This window comes from Falco peregrinus, chromosome 7 (assembly GCF_023634155.1).
Source record: "Falco peregrinus isolate bFalPer1 chromosome 7, bFalPer1.pri, whole genome shotgun sequence".
In the NCBI taxonomy this organism is placed as follows: domain Eukaryota; kingdom Metazoa; phylum Chordata; class Aves; order Falconiformes; family Falconidae; genus Falco; species Falco peregrinus.
In genome coordinates this window covers 68,841,368-68,864,886 of record NC_073727.1, presented here as the reverse complement: position 1 = coordinate 68,864,886, position 23,519 = coordinate 68,841,368, and the positions used below count along the sequence as shown (strand labels likewise).

At 42.4% G+C, this 23,519-nt stretch overlaps 1 protein-coding gene across 5 annotated transcripts in view; it reads left to right on the top strand.

The window, feature by feature from the left end:
* Positions 1 to 11,738: 11,738 nt before the first annotated feature.
* ERICH1 (glutamate rich 1) overlaps positions 11,739 to 23,519 on the top strand; it is a 102,953-nt gene continuing 91,172 nt past the window's right edge. For all 5 annotated transcript variants that reach the window (XR_008748091.1, XR_008748093.1, XR_008748090.1 and 2 more), the window contains exon 1: positions 11,739 to 11,844. Coding sequence is in view for 1 of the 5 variants with exons in the window: in XM_055810584.1 (XP_055666559.1) it covers positions 11,823 to 11,844 (22 nt within the window). In the remaining 4 variants the exon portion in view is untranslated. The remainder of the gene's footprint in view (positions 11,845 to 23,519) is intronic.

Here is a 23,519-nt window from a genome sequence, read left to right as displayed (position 1 = left end):
TTGCAAATGGGTGCTTGGTACGAGGTGGGAAACCTCAAGATACCCCAGGTTGGCAGATACGTATCCAGATGGCACACAAGGGTTACATGGGACCTTTCTGAAGCAATGGCTGAAAAGCAGAAGGGTGACTTACCCAGCATCCCTAACATGGCCCTGAGATCTTCAGCAGTGGCAGGGGAAGGCCACCCTGGGCAGCTGGTGCTCCCTGGGAGGTGCTGGGTGCCCCTGACCAGGATGCCAGCCAGTCCGTGTTGTACCAGCCAGGCCTGCACAGGGCGCCTTGGAGATGCTAAGGCACCTCAAGCGATGCTGGGCCCTGATGGGAACACAACTGCATTTAGTCACCAGAGCAAGTCAATGCTGTCAAAATGTTTCCTCCTGTCAAAAATGAGGACGCTGCTTTCTCCTTCACACCACAACTCAACGACACAGAAGCAAGCACAGGTGAAGTGAATAAACTGCCAGTGTGCAAGAGAAAGTCTGAAATTTTCACAGGGATCAAACTACAAATGGAAACACAGATTTCAGTCAGCCCCTTTTACTGCATCAGGAAACTAAGTGAAGGCCCCGATTCAGGCACAAACACACACGGAGGGTATTTTTGCGTGAATTCACAACTATATCACTTCAGCACCAGCTGAAATTTCCAAGTAGCCTGCTGTGGGTAAAAAACAATGTTATTATCAAGGAAATTCAGAAAGATGTTGTTTCCTGGCGACAACAGGCAACATTCCAGGAAATTCTTTTCACTGATCTCTGAATAAAAATTAAGCCACGCATGTGGAAGAAAAAAATTCTACACATAACCACTGAATGATATTATATCATTTCAATTTTTACAGGAATCAGTTCTATTCTGGTTTAGTCTTTCAGTTCATGAGCTTTTCCATATACTTAGGAACAATTAAGTGCCTCCACATGGAAAAAAGTTGAAATTATTACTAGTTTCATCTTCATAATGACTATATGAATATTAATTTTCTATGGCTCAGTATTGTTAATCCTGTATTATCTTCTGACTTTCCTCTTTGTTTTATTTTATTTTACTTTGGATTTGGTAGTGGTTTTTTTTTCCTAAGGGAATACTTAAATTATTCTTAAAATTTCTGTGAAATCTAAGGATACTAAAGGTGTTGAAAAGTTACTGTTGGGTCTGCAATCTTAATTCTTTCTCCACTCTCCTTTGTGGATGGAATATAAATGCTTGGGTATAATCACAATTTCTTGCTTATGTATACAGTCAACTTTTCTAACAGGTTTATGGTATATAGGTTGGCACAGATTTGTGTTAAAACAATACATGAAAAATCAATCAATTAAGAAGAATACCACAAAATCCTCTAGATCAAACCACATGGTATTAGCAGCTATAGCCAAAAAATATCATTAGTGGATGAAGTAAATTTTCATAGATACAGTTTTAAAGAGAACCTATCAAGAAGTTTTTACTAAGTAATGTTACAGGGTATCCATCATTCTTTTGTAACGGGGACATCTGGCATGCACATACATCCCTGTTTATTTTGGTACTTCTTGCAAATCTTTCAGATGAGATTTCACTACCATCTTTCAGTGGTAGTGATTACAAGAGCTAGACATATTTATGAAGGGAGGACAAGGCTGGAGAAGACATTTTTATGTTTTGCTCTGACAAAAATGAAGACTAATGATCACACTGATGTCTTTCAGAAGAGAACTCACATGGGAACAGCCTGGCTGCCAAGAATACTTTGTTCCTTGTGCTCCAAAATCAGAAACAGTGGAAAAAAATTGTTCCATTGGTCAAGAGGTACGCAGCTTACACAGCACGTTGTGATAATAACGAGTAAGATCTTTCTTCAGGGCAACATGGACCAGCCCCACTACAGGTGTTGAAAAAGAGAGGCAAATGTTATTCATCATTATGTGGAATTATGCAACTGAAATTAAGTGTGGCACAATGTTTTCTTGCACTAAATTACTTCCTGGGGTTTGGGGTTTTTTTGACAAGTTACATTTTTTTTAACCTGTTTTCCAAGTAAAGAAAACTACAAACGCAGCCTGGCAGCTACCTCATATCAGCTGAGCCCCTTCTATGCATTTTTACATGTCAAGATGCTGATACAACACAATGCTGATGACTGCCTCTATAGTCTGTGCAGTTTTATCTTGTACACATGAAAATAAATTCAAGTCTTGTCAATCTTTCATGATGCAATTTGTGAAATGTGTATGCTACCTCAGGAAAGAGATGCCATGCAGCTTGTTCCTGCCCTTTACACTTAACCAGAACAAAACACCCACAACAGTCATCCCCTGTACTGCTCTATTAAGATCTCTTCACTAGTATATTCAGACACCTTCACCCATATCCTTGATCATTTGTCTCCTTTTCTTCTGGTGTCAAGCAGTATCGTGATGCTTCCCTAAACCTCCGTAACACTCTCCCTTTTTTCCAAAATTAAACTGGGGTTGCTCTTGTGCCTGCTCACCCTTCGGCTGATACACTGCGGCATTATTAATTGCAGGAAAGCACAAATGTTAACAGGACAAGCTGTACTTAGAGCACTGATCTTTCAAGCAGTGAAGCAAAATTCTGTCTTTCATTTCAACACTGTAATCAGAACGTAAGGCTTCACACGTTGTCCGGATTCTCGACCACGGTACTAGTCTGCTAAGTTTCAGTGTCCATGTACGTGCTGTGGAATAACAGACGGACATGTCAGAACACGTGAAATGAAATGTCATCAAATCAGGAACCATACCACAAAGTTTTTAAGATAACGCAATATTTAAAGAAATTAATAAACAGATAGAAAATACTCTATTAAAGGAAGTTTGGAAAAGTTGTTTGCTATTTTTCAAAAAAAAAAACCAAACTGGAAAATAAAAAGAAAATGTATTACATTGCTTTGGTACACAACTATATAGAAGCGTATCCACAAGGACATGCCAGGAAAGCTCCTGAAAGAGACTGCAGTCTGAACGTGATACAGTTATATCGGAGCAACTTTTCTATTTTATAGATCAAAGCAGGCTTCTAGAGCCTGGCATACACTATGCTTCTCAGCTTTGTATTTTGCCCTTTCTGCATCATTTTTAGGACAGCAATTCATGACAATTTTGGAAAGTCAAAAGAAATAGAAAATCACAGGGAACTGATCAGAGACCTGACACTGGTTAGCAAAGGAAGCATGTTTCGTAATTTATCCATGACGAGGAGTATCCAAGAGTGATTTCCACCCTGCTCTAAATCATAATCACAGTGCGTGTTGAAAATACTAATGTATCAGATGAGGCATTTTATAAGGAACGTGCAATATCGAAGCAACATCAAGTGAAAATGCTATTTTGAAATACAATAACTAAGGAAAATAATGAAATTTATGTCAAAAGGAAAACTCAAAACTAAGCAATATAAAGGGACATTAACTACACTACAAATCACCTCAAGAATGAACATACATTACTATAGGAGACCTTCTATTGGTGGACATAAGAATATTTCCACTAATTCATTTTATTATAATAACATATATATGATATAATATAATGTAATGTAATATTATATTCTATTATAATATTATAGTAGTAATTGTAACCCTTAACAATTTAATTTAGCTGTAGAGAAACGTTTTTAGGAAGCAAAAAGAGAGAAACTTTGAGAAGCGTCCAAAATTGATCTATTACTTCTTCATTTGAAAAGAAGGTTAACATAACTTCAAACTACTGAACTTAACTGTTTAGATCTATTATAATATTCAGTCATCTCCTTATTTTCAAAGGTCAGTGTATGTGCCTTTGAATTCATTAATACATAACTTTCTAAATCTTGTGGCAGCTGAAATCTTGAAGTGTATATTGTTCAAGTTTTCCTAAAAAAGGTCAGTGCAATATAAGAATGCATCACTTTGCAAAAGGAGGAATGAGGCTGAAAAATAACATAGATACGAGCTTTGTCTTTTAGAAGTGTCAAATACATTAAGATGTTGGAGTAGTAAATTCTAAATTACCATTTAAGAAAACTTATCAAATTACTTACCATCCATATAATTACAAAAGTACAGGATATCATAACTAATCGCATCCCCCTTCAACTTCACGAAAATAATTCCTTTCAAAACACCTCACTCACTCACCTCTTGCATAATGAATAAAAGCTGATGTGCATGGAGATGGGAGACACTATAGAATCCAATGCATTTCAGGACCGGCAGCAAAAGTAACGCTGCATTTTCAGATGTACTGCTGCCTTTTCTGCATATAATGCTATAAACTGCAGATACCTGTGACAAAAATGCTCTGATTTACAAATCCTAGTATAATGCAGTTTAAATAAACTGTGTGTTGTGAAGGAGATGTGCCTAGTCTATGTGTAACATTTTCATTTCTCAGCCTACTAAAACTTACGGGGGAAAAAAAGCAGTCCTGTTAATCCATTTTAATTCCAGAAAGGAAAAGAGTAAATTTAAATTTCTGTCAAGCTACTAAGAAAACATCACTTACATTGGTTATTTTTAAATGAATCTCTTAAATTCCAGAGTTATTCCCTTAAATTAAATAATTTATCTAGCTATGAAAACTAATTTTGGACATTTGCAGTATGAATGCAAACTACAGTAGCTATTCCTAAATGACACCTTTTGTAAACAGACCCTCAAATGAATGAGATCAAAATCTCAGACTGAAATAAAAATCAAATTACAGTCTATACAATGCATAGCAGGAACACTTAACAATCACATTTTTAAAATGTCTTACCTTTAAATAAAACATTATGGCAAAGATATCCCAAAAATAGCCAAAAAACAGGCCAGATGCCGGATAACAAAGCCACAAGTTGCCATCAAAGAAAAGATCAGTTTCACGTCCTGCAGCCAGAAAGGGATGGAAACATCAGAGGGGCTTGAATTCTCCTTCAGAGGGAAGGTGAAGCTTGTGTCACTCTTACCAATGGGAGACCAAGTCTTTCCAGCTAGAGGATATTAATACCTCTTACTCAAACGCAACATCTTCCTGCTATATGATGTATTTGTGTCCCAATTTTTAAAAAATAAATATGCATTATTAAGTCTACAGATTATTTCCTCTACATCATGTTATCATGAGGAAGCCTGGTTAAGGGTATGATAAAGAATTCAGAAAGATAGGCAGTGTTTTCAAGAAACTTGATTGTGTTTTTTCATTTCCTTTTTTAGCATTACAAAAGGCACGGATTCTTCCTGTAGCTTCAACTACATGGGATCTGAAAGGGTGCAAGATCAAGAGAAGTAAATCAAAAGAAGAAAAGCAAGCTTTGTCATCCTTTCTGCTCATCAAGGAAGATAACTGTTATCAATCTCTAAAACTGAAGAATGTATTTCTTCATTTAAGTGAAATCTGCTGTCGCACAGAGGATAAAGGTGGCCTTATACTGATGCTCTTTGGAAAGAATCTCACTCTGCATGAAAGAAGCAAAAGTGTCGTCTTTTATCTTACTTGGACTCTGTTTAGACAATTTTGATAGAATAAGAGTGTTTATGCTCTGTAGCTTTATATCCCAATGACTTATTAAGCCATAAATTAATAAGAATGTAAAGTGAAAGATCCTCTGGGTTTTTTTCCTTCATCTAATTTTAGATTACTCTATAAGAAATAAAAGGAGTAGTAACTACCTGAGATTCTCTCGCTACTGTCAGCCATTCAGGGGGAAAAGGAGGGTCAAAAATAACCTCTCGCTTGTGGCGATTTAAGCTATTTGTTCAGTGTTATTTTTATAGACTACTTGTGAAACAAGACAGGCATGAAAGCTGGGAAGGTCTTTCTACTCCTCACTGCCAGTAAAACACACAATACGAGAATAACATACCTCTGTACCCCTGCACGAGTTATAAACATGACCATGCAAGAGTGAAAGAGTATGGACAAAGTTTCCTTAAAGGCTAAGTTGATTGTCTGAATCACTACTAATAATACACGTGGTTTCTATGAAAAGTCACCAGCCTATCCAGTTGCGAAACTAGAATTGCTGGAGACTTTGCTTATATTTTATGATATGTAATTTGCATAACAGTATTAAAGCATTAAAAAGTTTTACAATGCAAGTCATACTGTCAAGAAGTAAAGAATCACAGGAAACTAATTCAGTTGACCTCCAACGCATAAAAATAAAACTCATGTAGGAAATCAACATATTAAAAAGCCTGGCAAGCTAAGGGCAATTAGATTCCAGACAAGCTTGAACAATTAATTTGCATTCTCCCACACACCTTAGGGATTATTGAAAATACAATATTGCCTAAATTAAATAAGACAGATAATAAGGACGCAGTACAAATAAATGTTTTGAATTGATACTTCAGTACTGACCTGCTGCCTCTCCAGGGCAATGCAGGAGAGTTGTTCCCTCTGAACAGCAGCGTTCCAGAGGCTGAACACCACTCGAGCAGTGCCTCAGCTTCCAAGATGAAATAAGTATCAGAGACACCTTAAATGACCACTACCACAAGAGACTGGTGTCTAATTTGTCCCTACATTTGTGTTTCTTAGTTTTACGCTTTCCTAACTGTTTTCAACTTCATTATCAAGACTTAACCTTTACATTTGCAGGAATAAACTTTGGCTTGCAACAACTTTTTGTGTTCCAGCTGAGCTCAGGTCAATCTGACAACCTGAAGATGCTCTTCTTTTCTTTGATACAACAAATTTACTTTTTAAAGAGAGTATTTAAGATGGAAGATACAAAATTGAGAGCGGTGGATAGACTTCGGGTCAAGGAGGAGCAGCCACGAAGGACACAAGATGGAGAACCTACAGACAGATAAAAAGCTCTGGTGTATACTTCTCTTACTGTTATTTCTGCACACATACAGTCTGAATCCCTGAATTACTGATGTTTGCAATTTTATGTATGTATTTGACCATATTTTTTATGTTTCATTACTGTCAATGTATCTATCTATATACACAGTGGCAGCAGCATCCACCAAAGATGATAGATTCCCCTTGTGAGATAAAAGCCTTCACCTATGATATATCCAACGCATCTCTGCTAACTGCAGGTGTATACTACACTTACTACCAAAAGGGGAAATAAAAGTATTTTTAGATCATAAGAATATATCACTATAAAACTACAAACAAACTACTTCTTGTTCATTTTCAAAACTGGCAAGGACAGAGAAATGTGACAAATGTGGAACGAAAACGCATGGAAGATAGGTAAATTTTATGCACAAAAGAAGTACTTAAGAAAGTATAGTGAGAAACAGATAAAAGCAAAGTTGAGATCAAATATATATGCATGCGTAGGAACACTGATTGAGAAATCTAACTGCAGTGATTTCCATCCTCTCATCACAACTGAGCGTGTACTAAATGAATAAACTGCTACTTGACATTTCCCAGATAAATATCATGGGAAGAGTACTTATTTTACCTTAATGAATCATTTTGGCCCCTATAACAGAAAGTAGCAGTGATGAACTATAATCTATTCCAGGAAATGTAATTCTATAATGGAGATATATATGGACTGAAATATGAGAAGTTGTGGTCTCCAACAGGTCTACTTTGAAAGAGATTCTGATTCATCCATGCCCACTTCTACTTATATTTGATCACAGCTGTTGACATACTGTATCTGCCATGTAGAGAGATATTTCTCTACTAGAGGTAAGAAAGCCATATGGTTTGTGGATGACTATGAATTTTCGCAAGTCAGACTGAACTACATAATACTTTTTTTTCTGTAGTTACTCAAACAAAACTACCCATTTACCAAACAGTATTTTTTGATTCAGGTGGGATATTTTGGCCTATATAATACATTTCTAAGAAGTTGAAGTCTCTCTTAAATACAATCATAATGGGATGAGCTAACACTAACTTTCTGCATTAGTGGTCCTCTCATTCACCATGCATGGTTACATAAACAAATTCACTGTAGTGATGAATCGAAGCAGTAAATAGGACTTGCCTTGCTCACGGAGTAGAACCAAAGCAGCTGGTATTGCTTGACTGATGCAGTTTGAAAGGGTCCCTGATGGTATACCTCAGAAAAAACAGGGGTTTCTCTCAACATTCTTTTCATTACCGAAATTATGCATAGGATTATCACACCTATACAAGGAAATTGCTTTGACTACGTGTAATGGCAAACAGGGGAAAAAATTCCTGCCAAAGTTGGGTGTAAAATAACATTTTACCATCTTTGTTAAGGCACATAAATATTATCCCAACAATTACTCTAACATCCATAATTTAGCCAGACAAAGCTCTCAATCAAGCTGAAATTTAGTCATCCAGACTGCGTTCATAAGTATTCCCTATCAGAACATCCACTCTCAGAAAAAAACTTGTAATTGGGAAGTCGTAACTGGACCAGGACAGGCAATGCTCAGGGAAGCCTGCCACGTGTCCCCTCTGGGCAGGTGCTACCTGGTGTTCACACAAAATGAATATCTAAGCCTTCCTCAGGATCAAGTATGAATGTGCTATTTAGGAATACATTTCTCTTATCACACCTCCCAACTAATATTAAAGTAACTCACTGCATATATCAGAATTTATTAGAATATAATTTTTAGTAGCCATAACAGACCTTGATGGTTGTGTCTTGATTTGGTAACTTTTTCTTTTAAGAACTTGGCATAGCCAACAATATCACCATTTATACTGGTGGGACTTTGCCCTACACGACCGTGAAATCCCGATCCCATTAAGTCCTTTGGAACATTACCACCGATACAGAAAATCTTGGATTTGACTGTGCCATTTTACATGTTACACAGACGAAACCACATTCTTCTCAACACCTCTGTCAAAAGCAGTCTATGTTTGCAGGTTGTTAAATGCCTGTTTAAAGAATTTATGACTTCACTCTAAGTGCAACTTCAACATGTACATGAAATTTAAACTCATTTCAGAGGGACCAGAAATTCTAAAACGTTAACAAAGAGGTATGCTCTACACCATTCCAGTGCAAACTAGATATATGTGTAACTAAATGCAAATAGCACTTTATAGTACTAAAATGAAAAGCTAAAAATAATCTAAAATAGAATCAATGAATTTATTTGACAGTCTTAGATTTTGCTTCATGTTTAACTGAACAATGGCATAATAAATGCAATCTTTAACTTAGGAATATTATGTCAGATCACACAGGGTCTGACTATAGCACTCAGAATTAAATCTCCAATGCATAACATTGTAATTCATAAAACTATGAAACGTCATCTGAGTCCATTTTAACCACATACCAAACATCTTGAAAAGCACGCAAAATGATGGGGGGAGAACAACCTTTCAAATATAAATGATACAATCTGGTTAGCACTGTAAAAATAGCTACACACAGTAAAAATCAAAAAAACTTGTAATTCCGAAAGAAAGTGGTTTATGCAAACCATCTGGAAATGACTTGGAAGTATAATTGCTATATTGCAGAAAGCAGAGGAATGTAAGACTTCCACTGTTCTTATTTTACCTGTTTTCCAGATAAAACACAAAGACGGAAATGAAACTAATCACAGATGTGAAAGGCTGATACCCCAAATATATTTGCATTACAAAATAGGACCAATCCCTGCTCTACCCCAGAGTCCCTTTCTAAAACAAGTCCAGGACAACCAGAATACTTGCCCTGGCATAGCCCAAGCTACCGTACAAGGCACTCAGCTGCCTGGACCCCTGCATGGCATCACCCAGTCATCGGCACTTGGGTCTACGCTCGGCCACACGGAGGTGACCCTCTTCCCCCCCCCCCCGCAGGATGCCCGCTTGCAGCCGTCTACTCCCTAAACGGTCAGCGGTATTCGGTATTTCAAATTTTGCTAGGGCTCCGCTTGTGATGCTACTCCGAAGCACACAGAAGTAGACACAAAACACTCCAGCACTGAGAAGGAGGGCACTCGAGTGTCACAGCCCGGTTCTTGGGCTCAGCACAGAGAACGACTGGGGCACTTAGAGTACTTGATCTCCATCGAAGCGCTTCGGTCTGGAAGAGATTCAGGTACCACCTGCTCCCCAGACACAGACGGTGGTGCGAGCCTCTGCCGTAGCGCAGCACAGGCGGAAACAAGCACCAAAAGGGGGTGGTCGCTGCAGGGTGAGACCTCTGCAAGTTTCGGGGCGCCGGGCCCGAGGCACGGGCACACGCGTTTGCCGCCAAGCGCCCGGCCCGGCCGTTCCAGCGGGAACATCGGCACCCCGAGGGTGAAGTTCCGAGGGCGCCAGAAAGCGGCGCCGCGGGCGAACGCTCCCCCCGCACCTCCCGCCGCCGGGAAGGCTCCCCCCGCCCGGACCTGACCGGACCGGACCGACCCGCGCCAGTCGCACGGCGTCCGCCCCCCACCCGCCCCGAGGTGGCGGCGCCCGGCGGTTCCCAGGCCCCTCTCCGGCAGGCGAGTTTCGGGCGGGCGGGCCGGGCCGGGCGCGCTGCGGTTTCGTTACGCTGCTCGTGAACTGGTTTATTTCTCCGGCAGAAAGCCCCGCTCCACTGCTCCGCGGCGCGCCCGGCCAAGCCGGCGGCAACCGCGGCCCGCCCCGCGGGGACAGCCACCCGCGATCGCCCCGGCAACCGCGGGCAGCGCGGCTGATGCGGCCGGACCCGGCGCCCGCGGACTCCTCCAGCCGCGCCGAGCCCTGCGCGCCCGGCGGGTGCGCGGAGCCGCCGTGGGTAACGCCGCCGCTCGCCCTTCCTCGGAGGCCGGGGAGCGGCCCCGTCGCCCCTCGGGGCCCGGCCGCCCTCCGGGGGGCTGCGAACGGCCGGCGGGCAGCAGCGCGACCCCTTCGACGTACCGGCACGGCGGGCGGCAGAGGACAGGGGAGGGAGCGGAGCGGGCGGCTGCAGCCCCGGCCCCCCCCGGCGGGGCAGCCCCAGAATTACGCGCTCCCGAAATTTAAATCTCCGCCGGCACTGCGGCTCCGCGCGCAAAGCCCCCCGCCCCGCCGCGCCCTCCGGCCGTACCGGAGGGTCCGTCCGTCCTCGCTCCCCCGCTTCCCGCGCTCCGCCGGCGGTGCCAGCCCGCAGCCGCCCCGCGCCGGCACAGGGCACCCCGCCGCGCAGCCGTCCTGCCCGGACTGTGCCTCGGCGAGACCCCCGCCACAGCCAGCGCGGCGCCGGGACGCACGGATGCCGGGGGAGAACGCCACAACACCACAACCGACGGCGCGGCTGGCGCGCCCTCTCCCCGCTGCCTGTGCACCCGTCCCCGACGGCGGCGGTGCCCGCACGCCGCGACCGGACCCGCAGCACCGGCGCCTCCGTTCCCTCCGCTGCCTGGGCGGGGGCACCCCGCCGCCCCGACGGCGGTCCCCTCCGCTCCCCTCCCTCCTTCCCTCCCTCCCTACCTACCTTTTTCAGCGCTGACATTCTAGTGCATTATTAACGCGGCAGGTGCGGGCTGCGCGCGGGGCTGCCGGGTCAGGTGAAGGAGACACCCGGCCGGGAGCGGGAGCGGGAGCAGCGGCGTGCGCCCAGCATCACCCCGGCGCGACTCACCCCGCCGGGGCGCCGCCGCCCGCGCGCCGCCGGGGCCGCCCGCCGCGCGCCGCCCCCCCGTCCCCGCGCGCACTCCCGCCGTCGCTCCCGCGCGCGCGGCTGGGGCGCCCGCCAGCTCTGCGCAGCCGCGCTCCCCCTGCCGGAGCCCGCGGGCACCGCGGCGTGCGGGCGGGGCGGGGCCAAGCGGCTCCCAGCCGGCGGCGCCGGCACGCCCCTGCCACCGTCTCGGCCAATGGCGCGCCTCCCTCCCCGTGACGGACAGGCGCGGCGGCGAGCAGGAAGGAGGGCGAGCGCAGTGTTGCCGGCTGCGAGGGGCCGCCCGCGCTGCTCGGAGGGGGTCGCCCGTGCGCCTGGGGCCATGGCCCTGAGCAGGAGGGAAGGTAAGGCCGCGCCGGGTGAGGGGGTGTCGATTTGGGGACGCCTGTGCTGCCGGGCTTGCTCCGTGGGGCTGGGACAGAGCGAGCCGGGGGGGCTGGTTGTTAACGGCCCCGGGCGCGGCCGCCCTCGGCTGAGGCGTGTTCCCGACCGGCCCCGTACCGTGCTGCCGCGGGACGCGCGCCCCGCTCCTCGGCGGGGGGTGGCGGCGGGAGGCCGGGAGGAGGGAGCCCGGCAGCGGGGAAAGCGGGCGGCCTGGGTGGCTCCCTGCGGGAGGGACCCTGAGGTGAAGCCGGGGCAGGGCGGGGGCGGTGGGCGCGCAGGGGCACGGCCGGGCGGCCCAGCGTGGCCTCCTGCCCGGAGCTCCCCGCCGGGGCCCTCCTGGCTCGGGGGCGCCGGGGAGCGTTCCTGCTGCGGCGTGTTCCTGCCCGGGGGTGGGGAGGAAGGGAAAATCAAATTACTGCTCTAATCACACCTTATTTTATGGTGAACGGGTTTTTTTTCCTCAGTATGCACATGCGGGTGTACCCGTTGTTAGCACGTAGCTTGACTTTATTTAAAGCTAGTTAGCACAGTTCTGAAATAAGTATGCTACTGTGCTTGCAAAGAAGAAAAAAAAGCTTTCCCCTATCCAAGCATAACTTCAATCCATTTGTTTTGCTTTTGTGTTTTATAAGACATGGTTATGTACAGAAAGAATGCAATAATAAAAATGCAGGTGTTCTTTAAGTGGTACCTTGTTCTTAAGGGAGGTTGAGTAGGGCTGAGCTATAAGGCAACTGAATGCTCGCCTCCCGTTGTGATTTGTGGCTGGCTCCTGAGGTTGCAAACAGTTACAGCGTCCTGAGGCTTAAGTCTTTCCTGTGAGGATAACAATGTGAGTGAGACTGAAGAGCAAGGGTTAATGTTTAAGCTAATTGCTGGCTGGCTGCAACTCTTGATAGTTTTGAAGGAAGTATAAAAACGAGAGTAGTATTCTGAGTTTTAGATGCAGCCTTATTGTAGGAAATGGAGAAGGCAGGTGGATTAACTGCTTTGCTTCTAGTTTGACTTTGAGGAAAACCAGAGAATTACAAATTTATGTCCTCTGGGAGAAGGAGAGTTGGGAAGAGTAAGTTCGTTCATTGGTAAACAAACATAGGAGTCTATAGTTGAGTGGGGGAAGCAAATTACAAAGCCCTCAAATTGTTTAAAAACAAAGGTCAAATAACTACTTGTTTCAATAGGGTAGAAGAGAAAGCTGAAACGATCATGCTAAGTAACTGGCTTGACTATGTAAAGTTAGGAATCAGTCATATTTCCTTCAGCCACTCTAAGAGTGATGACTTCAATTTGGGAAGAAAATACAGCAAGGAACACAAGGATGACAGGGTGCCGCATGGTCACCCGGGATAAGGTAACAAAATTGGAAGAGTTTACAACCTTATCTGATCAGCCTCTGCAGCCGATGGCATATATGGAAACTGTTGACTTTCTCTTGTGTAAACTATATATGCTTTTAAAAAGACAGATGTCTCAGACTGCGGGGGGGGTGGGGTGGGTGGGAGGAGTTTAGATACTTCTCTTTACAGTTGTTTTTGCTCCTGTTTAGGAGTAGGTTGAAGAGAGACTTTTGTCTGTGTTAACCAGTGAACACTGAAGTTTTCTGTTTTGTACTGAGCTGTACCATAATATAGAATAAATGGGATGGTCAATAGTTTGTAGGATGGGTCTAGTTGTCAGTGAAGAGAACCTAATAGCTGAAGGATGGTAAGCCATCTTTCTTAGCTAAGTGCAGGTAAGTGAAATACACTTCACTTTGCAGGAAAGGGTGAGGCAGGTGTGACTAATAAAGTACAAAGTTTTTCGAGTTTTGTGGAGCTTCTTGGTTTTCAGTTGCTCATGTACTAATGATTTCTAACAGGGCTAGAGGTACTAGCAGCTGTCATTATATGTATTACTGGCTGGATGATTATTCTCTCTGCGACAGCCTTCATAATTTGTAGCTGTTAAACATCATTAGTTGCATCTCTAAGGCTGTAGTCATTGTTTTTGAAGTGTGCAGCCCCAAGGTAACACTGTGGGAAGGGGTTATGGAGTGGCATTCCAGCTGCTGGAGGGTAGAGTTAAGATACTGGTGCAGGTGTAGTACACATTACCAACCTTAACTGCTAGTAAGAAGGGATGGAGAAGTTAATATGCATCTTGGGGGTTCTGTGTTTTGTGGGGGTGGCTGGTTTTTTGGAGGGGAGGGGAGTGGGTTTGCATTGGCTTCTTCTTATAAATTATGCTTTGGAGCAATTCTTACCTACTTTGCAGTGAGACATTCTATCTCACTGCAAGTCCACAAGAGATAGATAGGGCTCTGTTTTAACATATTAGGATATTTTTAGAAGCAGATCTATGTACTTGTGTTACTTACTTAGAGTAGTAAGATGGGGGAAGGGTGATGTGTGCCACTTTGGTGTGTTGGTTTGGGGTTATTTTACCTTTTTAAACAGTTAGTGCATTATGGCTTTCACTCAACACTAGTTTTGAGTGTGTTATCAGTAGATTTCTGGGATCTATGGGCTATCTCAGAGCAATCCATAAAAAGTTAAGATTGTGTTGTGGTTTAAAGCCCAGCTTGCAACTAAGCCCTACACCCCCTCAGTGGGATGGGGAGAGAACTGGAAGGGTAAAAGTGAGAAAACTCGAGAGCTGAGATAAATAAATAAATGAATAAACAGTTTAATAGTTAAAGCAAAACCCACATGCACACGCAAAGCAAGGAACTCATTCACCACTTCCCATCGCCAGGGAGGTGTTCAGCCATCCCCAGGAAAGCAAGGCTCTGTCATACTTAATGGTTACTAGGGAAGACAAATGCCATCACTCTGAATGTCCCCCCCTTCCTTCCCTCTTCTTCCTCCAGTTTCATATGCTGAGGACTATGTCATATGGTCTGGGATATCCCTTGGGCTGGTTGGGGTCGGCTGTCCCAGCTGTGTCCCCTCCCAGTGCTTGTGCACCCACAGCCTGCTTGCTGGTGGGATGGGGTGAGAGGCAGAAAAGGCCTCAGCTCTGTGTAAGTACTTCTTGGCAATAATGGAAACATCCCTGTATTAATAACTGTTTTCAGCACAAGTCAAAAAACCCATAGCCCCATACTAACTACTATGAAGAAAATAAACTTTATCCCAGCCAAACCCAGCACAAGAGTTATTTCCAGTATGCAATATGTAGTTTCTTCTGTTTTCAGTTGTCTTTAGTTCAAAAGATTGAAAACTGTTCTCTAGAAGTTTGTGTTTCTATTAAGGGTTGCCTAATGGCTTAAATTAAAACTCCCTTTATGACTAGAAAGAAAAGAAAAATTCTCCTTTGTTGAAAATTCCAGTACTTTGTAATGATGGGATATTTGGTATAATACTGATTTCTGTTATATGTGTATGTGAGGACGCTTGCAGAAATTGTTGGATATTATGTTGTAGTCAAATATTCAAATCACAGGAAGGGGTGATATATTTCTCCGTAAAGAAAACTATGTAGACATTCAGTTATAGTTATATTTTATATAATATGAACTTATGAAGATTGCTTTTAAATATAACTTAAATGATGCAAAGTCTTGTTGAACTTTTGCCTGTGCTCAAGTGATGTTACCCTTGCCAGTTTCATGTTTTGTTTTCTAAATACTAGTATATTGAGCTTCATTTTAGATTCATATGAGCAGAGGGAGCAAGCTGTCTCCTTAAATTTCCAGATTTTTTCCTCTTCAGTAGTCTGAACTCTGAATGACTTTTTTTACTGTTTTCAGCTATTTTTATGTCAGTACTTTAGGCCGTTTTAATACCATTTGTTTGTTTTCCATGTTACCCCCCAGCATCTATGATAACATTTAACTTTAGCCCATACAGCTGAGATATAATTTGATGTTCACTTCAAACCATACGCTGTTTGCATCCAGGTAAGAGTTCTTTAGGTTGAAGTAAGATTTAAACTTTTTGAAATTTATGAAGTTCACACCTGTGCTGGCAGGGGACTGGTCTTGATGACCAGTGATAAGTGCACAGCTTTCTTTGACCTTTTGTACCCAAAAATCTGTCTCAGAAGAGAGAGGGGAGTCTCTGACAGCTATGGCTTACAGTTGGCCCAACTTGGAGTACCCAAAATTATTAATAATAATTATAATCAGCAAAATTGAGCTTCTTTAGCAGGGGTGGGTGAGATACCTTTAGATGGTTGAAGTGAGGTCTGTTTGTGCTAGGTAAGATCAAGGTAATGGTGCAGTATGAGAAACGTGTTGTGAAAGATGCTTAGAAAAATGGATAGCATGCACAAATTGAAATAATGGATAAGATGCTCTGTTTTCCCAGGACTGCAGTAGCAGTACACATCTTACAAGGCTTCCCTACAAGGCAGACAGGGTTCTTATGAACAGCTGGAACAAAATCCTGATATTCTCATCATGGTGGTTATGCAGCTTCTTATCATCTGTGTCACGTCAAGTTTATTAGATGTCTAGGAGCGTGTGGCTGCAATTAAGGTGGCCTACTGAGAGAGCTCTAAAGCCTTTGTTGAGACAGGATGGCATGATCTATTAGTCAGATTCTCAGTGAACTACACAGTCATGCAGAATTTGCTGACAGATGCAATACCAGTCTTACTGATGTGAAACTGCAGTGTGACACAGATGGTGCTTTGTGAAGCTGAATCAGTTCCGTCTAAGCTAAGAAGACAGAGCAAATGTCCACTTTTTGTAGTGGATAACTTACTCTTTTGTATTGGCAATTGCTATGAACTGTGTTGGCCTGGATGCACACAGGCCAGTCTTGGTCTGGTAAAACAATCTTCCGTTGTGGGTCACTCATTAATTTAGGTGAATACATAAATGTGTGGTATGTAATCGCTGTATTCTTTTCAGTTCCTGACAAGTGCTATATACTTAAGTAAGTTGCTGCTGTTCAAAAGTTGCCTCAAAGATAGGAGAACAATATATTACTGAGTTTTGAATAACAAAGTGTTTTACCGTATATTATAAAACTTAGTGCTAGGTGAAAAGAGTAACAGAGCCATGGTTTATGGACTGCTGTATTAGAGTACAAAACTGGAAGTTTTTCACGCTATGTGGTTCCTGGACTATAGTAAAGTATAAGACAGGAGTAAAATCTAGGCAATTAGCATCTGATTTTAATGTCTCATGGCATGTAGAACACTAATAGATGCTGTTTCAGTGACAATAATGTCAGAGGTCTTGAGACAAACTTAGATATTGCAAAGTTGGTATTACATACTAGATTTAAAACAGCAGCATCTGAGCTTCTTTCGTGGCTCCTCATGACATTTTGATTAACAACCATAATGAGATGCAAACGGCTGATAGCTGGTAGTTCAAGCACAGAAGTCATGTGATCTTGAATACTAGTAAATCCTTCTGTTGTTTGATTCCCAAACAGTACAAACGAGTTCTCCTTTTTCTGACTAAATATGTAATAATAGCTTTAGCAGTTAAGAGTAAAACTGTCTATGTTATATGGGATATTAATGAGATCAATTTTAAAACTGGGAAAGGGACCATTCCCACCTTACATGTAGACATTGTCAAAAACTGTACAAGTTTTTCCCTTTAAGCTGTCATTCAAGTTTTATGAGGCTAGTAGAACTAAAGGATTGTGTAAGGAGCTAGTCAAGTTGAAAAATAATCAGTTCTCATGGTATTCCTACTCAGTCTTAATCCTGGACTTCTGTAGTCCCAGTAGAAACAAAACCAAGCAATCGACACTCCTTGATACCCGCTGACTCAGATGGTAGTAGCTCACGGGGGAGATGGGGCAAACAGCCTTTTTTCGAAAAAGTGCTTTCTTTGCGAAGACAGATAGTTAAAAGTAAGGTATATGAGACTGAGAGGCTGTGCCTTCCAAACCAAAAGACTTTAGAATCAAGATTTCTAACCTGTAGGGAGATCTTCACGGGAAACAAATTACTGTGTAATATAGGACTCCTTAATAGGACTCCTTAATAGAGTAAGGCGAGGCAGAAGGACCAAGGCCAAAAAACCTCAAGCTTTTCAAATGTAACAAATATGGTTGTGGGGGGGGGGTGTATGTCAAAGGTGAAAAAGTACTGGAAAAAACCCATGTGAACTATTGAGTTCCTCTACTTCTTGAAGCACCTCCAGAGTATTTTAAAATATATTAAAAATATTCAGACACAAATTGTTTAGCCTCACTGTGGGTAGGTGTGTAAAATTACTTCTTCCAGTCATTCGGACAAGATAACCTAGTGCTTTTTCTGGCCTTAAGGTACAAGTGAATTCCACCCTGAAATTTGAAGCCAAAGAAGTATTTTGTGTCTTCCTCAAGAAAGAATTTCAGAGAATAGAAGTGCTGTTTGGAAACAAGGACTGTAAATTTTATAGATAGATGCATTTAAGTCTGAAGTATGAAAACTGAAGATGTTGTAGATGATCTGCAGAATGGCATCCTCTTTGACCAAACAGAAGATTTTATAAGATGTTAGCTTCTGTGTTTGTGTAAAAGTGCCTCTTTCACGTAATAGTTAGTTTCAGCCTGAATTTTCTGCAGCAGGTTTTCGGGTCGTTACTTTTATCCTGCTTTGTCCTTTTGCTACTCTCATAAGTCTATTACCATAGCTTCACCTGCAGAATGAAGACTACTTGGAGACTGTGAACACAAAGCAAAATACAGTAAAATTGGATCTTCCCATTCCTATGGACTTAAAACTGTACTTCAACCACAGCTAGAATTCTGCTTATTTCACACTTCCCCACCCCCTGCTCGCCTCTGAAAAGGCTAGTTTTGTTATTCCCATGACAGTGCTTTGCTTTGGTTTGCATGGCCTCTGTCTGTGGTAGAATGGAAGTTGGCACTCTTGGCAAGGCTGGCCTCGCTGGTAGCAGTAAAATTACATTTTCCTGCTCCTGACTGGAACAAGAGCATCCCTTCTTAAACATATGATATACCATTATGATTATCTGAACTGTCAGGCTATACAGAATGCAATTGCATGTCACTCCAGTAGTCGTCGTCTTTTTCTCATGTATCTGGGCAGCTTGAACATTTTTGGAAATGGGAAAGTCATACAAAAATGAGGCAGAGTGGAAAAATGGTACCCTGTTCAGCTGCCATGCAATGTTTTGTTCTAGTTAATTCCTCCCTTTCCTCTTTGATTTTAGTCTGTTAGTAGTTGCTGAACTGGTGTCCCAAGTCTCTGGGAGTCTTCTGTGCAGCTAAGAGATCTCTGTGCAAAGATTATTTTTTTTTTTAAGTTAAAGTTTAAATATCTAGTCATTGCCCTTGGGGCTAGAACATGCATGTGTGTGCATGCACATACACGCTTCTTGTATTGTGAAATTTGGGTCATGATTAATAAATTAATTATCCTCAGAGGTCCTCTGTATTGATTTCCATTAACTGTAATGGGGGCTTGTATTCTGCATTATCATTTGTACCCAGTGGCTGGTTGGCAGAAGTGGTGTCTTGTATACACTAGGTCTGTGGAGGAGTGTCTGATGTGTCTACTGCTAGGCATCTTAACTGCAAACTGAATTTTGCTCCTAGTGTCTGAAATATAGAGCAGGTACCTTTGTCTTTGAGACTTAGAGCCATGATCGAAGAATCACTGTATATTAGGCCAAGTAAATACAGAGTTAAGACCTTTGTTCATCAGTTTGACCAGCTGAGCCACTCCTTCAGAAAGAATCTGAAATACCTAAAACATGAAACGCTGTCCTGTATGATTAAAGAGCAAGTAAACTGTGGGTAATTATTTAAGGGAACGAATAGTAGCCCTTAGCCAGAAGTTACCATCTTGCAGTCTTCCTTCCATCTGCTAGATGGTAAGAATAGCAGTCCAGCTAACATTTTCTGTATGTAGCAGTCTCTTAAAATTAAAATGCTTTACATGCTGTTGCTTTGGGTCCTAATGAAATCTAGGTCTCTCTCTCTTTCAAGTGGTCCCCTTGACCATCTCCAGTCGAGATCTGACTGTCCAGCCATGATTAGGGAAGAGGAGGTTATCCAGGCAGCGGAGCTGTTATACTCAACTAGGCAAGGCCCTAAGCAATCTGCTGTAGTTGATCCTACTATGATTAGACTAGATGATGTCCAGAGGTCCCTTCCAACCTTAACACTTCCGTGGGGGTTTTTGACCATGCTGTAAAGTAACTGTCTTGTCATGGCTTTCATAGGCGATGGGATACTTGCATCATAAACGAGACTTCAAGGATTTAAATCTTTTTGAGTATCAGAGTAATAATGCATTACAGAGGTGAACTGAACATTTTAATGAAGCCTTGTCCATGTGTTCTGCATGTGGATTATCATTCTGTCTGCTCTTTCCGTCCTCTTCTGTTCTGCTGTACTATCTTCTGCTTTAGAAGAAATAGCATATTAACACATTTTACACATAGGATGGTTTCATAAGAAATTCCTGAATCTTCTCTTTTTGGAAAACTTATGTTTGTAGGAGAGAGAGACCAAATAGGGCAACTTGCAAGCTTCACAGAGTTCTAATGTGTTCAGCACTCTTAATGCCACTTCATTTATTCTTGCTGCCCAAATTGCATTTGAGTAGGCAGAAGGTAACCAATTCAGAAACATGATGTTCACAAACTTACAGTATGTATGGCAAGTAGCCAAAAGTACATGGCAAGCATTCTCCACAGAAATGTTTTTGAGGAAACTGTTGCCTCCTACACTGAGCTGGACAGGAACATTTCTGATGTTGTTCAGAACTTCATTTGTTTAGTTATTCAGAGTGCTTTTGTTACAGTCTTAACTGAGCTTTAAGTCATCTTGTCAACCCTAGGAGAATCATTATAAATCTGCAGTGCGGTTCCACTGTTGGCATGTGTGTGTTTGTGGGTAATTTGTTTATGTACATAAGAAACTTAAGGTGGTGTTGGTTTAATACATAGATGCCAAACAGTGCATTTATTTGAAGGAGGCTTTTTACTATTCTCACAAAGTTGTGGTGAACGCTCAGGATCTTTCTACAATTTGAATCACTAGCTAGCACGTGTTCTGCACTCTCTTTCTTTGAGTTATACTTCGCTTTGTTACATCAAACTGTAGAGACCTGGTGCTTTTTCAGTTTTCTGGTGTATTTGTACTTCACTACGTCCACACATGAGTTGTCAAGAATAAGCCATGGAACTAGCCTGGTACCTATTGCAGCTTGTTCTCACTTCTGAAAATACCGGCTCCTTTTCATCAGTGAGGAAGTCCTGGAAAGACACATCTTGTGGTGTTGCTTCAGCTCATTGCACAGGATGAACATTCAGTGCTTTCAATAAAAGGCCGGGCATTTTGATAATGTTACATGTTTTCAGCTGGAAAGTGAATTTGTTTCACTTTTGAAATTAAATAGAAAACCTACTCGTAAAACAAGACTAGAATATATAACCTTTTTACATCTCTAGGTCTATTAGAATTGAAGTTTTCTACTGAAAACTTCCAGACAGTTGGACTAGATGATAATTGTGGGCCCCTTCCAACTGAAATACACTGTTCTAACTGCAGAAATACACCAACTGCTTTCTTCATCCTGTGTTTACAGCTCTCTACATCTCAGACACAAGACCACGGTATTTTTTTTAAGCTATGGAAGTACACAGAAGCCACATAACTGTATATGTTACTTCACTGTAATATGGCATAGACTCTTAATAAAGCTGTGAGGAAGGTTCATGTGTTTAAATATAGTTTTACTTTGAATGAAAGTACAGTAGCTTTTCCATTCTTGGCTTTTTAAACTGTGTTATTTGCCACTACTATAAGCCAAATTACGCTTCCTTTTCTTTAAGTGGAAAACTTGATGTCAGTGGGATTTCTGTGAGGAAGCTAAGCAAAATCTCATCCTAATGCTCTGAATTACTTGTGTTATACATTTTTATGTATTGCCATTTAAATGTGACTGTGCCTTAGGTGCTGCTGAAGTAGTAAGTAAAGTTCAGGATCATGGTTATTGAACTAAAATGTTATGTGGGTTTTACCCCTTTAAAAAAGCAGCAGCTATGCAGTGAATATAACTAGTAACTTGTCTTGTACACTGTTAGTGTACGTAATGGAAGTCAACTTACCTGGTACTGTTTGACACGTGATGATGTGTCTTTTTTGCTAGCTTTAATTTCAGAGATCTGTTTTAGACCTCATGTTGGTCTGAATGCATCATACAGTGGTCTAAATCTATCATACATTTAATGAATCAAGAACCTGGGGTTTTTTAATGATCCACCATTTTGTTAAGGAAAGTATTTACCACCGTTATGTTAGGAAAACTCTTTCCTTGGTGATCTTTGTAATAGCAGACAGAAGGTATCTTAGTTTCCTTTTAACAAATGAAAGGATCCAGTGTGATCACATATATCTGAACTCTGGCTTAGTTTGCATACACATGAGTAACCAAATGTAAGGAACCCTGGAGTGATCCGTGAAGAATATAGTATTAAAAGCAGTCTTCAGTGCAGTTAGTTCTATTCCTTTCTGTTGCAGTCAGCCGTGTAGTATTTATAGGAGTTAGAGCTCAATGTAAGAGGCTTCTTTAACTACATTGTTTTATTTTCTTCTGTTAGTTTATTAGAAGAATGTTGCAATACTTCTAGATGCTCATCAGTGCGTTAAGATTGGCAATTCTTATTCACCATTAGTTTCTAATATTTTTGTGGGATGGTCTAATGCAGGGGTCCTCAAACTTTTTAACCAGGGGGCCGGCGTGCGGATGAAGTGGCAGGCAGGCATCTGCGGCTGCTTGGTTTCCCCCCCAACCCCGGCGGGGGGGTTCTGTAAATACCGGGGGCTGGATTGAGGACCCTGGGGGGCCGTACCTGGCCCGCGGGCCATAGTTTGAGGACCCCTGGTCTAATGTGATCTTATCCTTGAGCCACGTAACACTTCTCATTACTAGCTTAAAATTTATTTGGCATTTGTTTGCTTATGCTAAACAGCCAAAGCTCTCCTTGTTCTTCAATGTCTTGCTGGTTATTGTAAAAACTCTTCTCTGTGTCTGCTCAGGTTTCAGTTCAGCTGGTTTGTACACAGCGGACTTAAGGCTGTACAAGGTTTTTGGCGAGATCTCTCTAGATTTATATATTAATGTAGTTCATTTTCCTGTCTCGGATGTAAAAAATACTTGGCCCAGTAGGATCTTGGATCACATTGTCATTGTACTAGTGGCTGAGTCTAATGATTGATAAAACACACAGATTTTCATCTGTGGTCACCTCCATCTTAGTAATCTCCACTTTAGAATGTTGGGGGTTTTTTTAATGTTTAAGAGGAACATTTGCTTGTTCCTCTTAAGTGCAGAGTGGCCCCACACCCCTGAAGGCAAAAGAATCCATGAGGTTGTATTTCTTTCTTTAATCTTTATAACCTTGTTAGTGAAGGCAGTGTCAGTGTAGCCTGGTCTTCCCCTACAGCAAAAGTGCAAAGAATTTCTTAAAACCTTTAGGATTTGGGCCAGGCATTTCAGTTAATATTATTACTGTGCAGTACCTCCTTTTGACCATATGCCTAGTTCTAACATGAAGTTCCTTTATATAATCTTGAGCTGTATTCAATCTATTCCACAAAGCTGGTGTGGCACACACAACTCATGCCCACCAACCCCTGCCATGTGTTCACACACAATCTGATATCTGGCAAATCCAGGTAAATTCAGAACTCAAGGTCATCTTTAGTTAATGATTGTAAAAAAACCT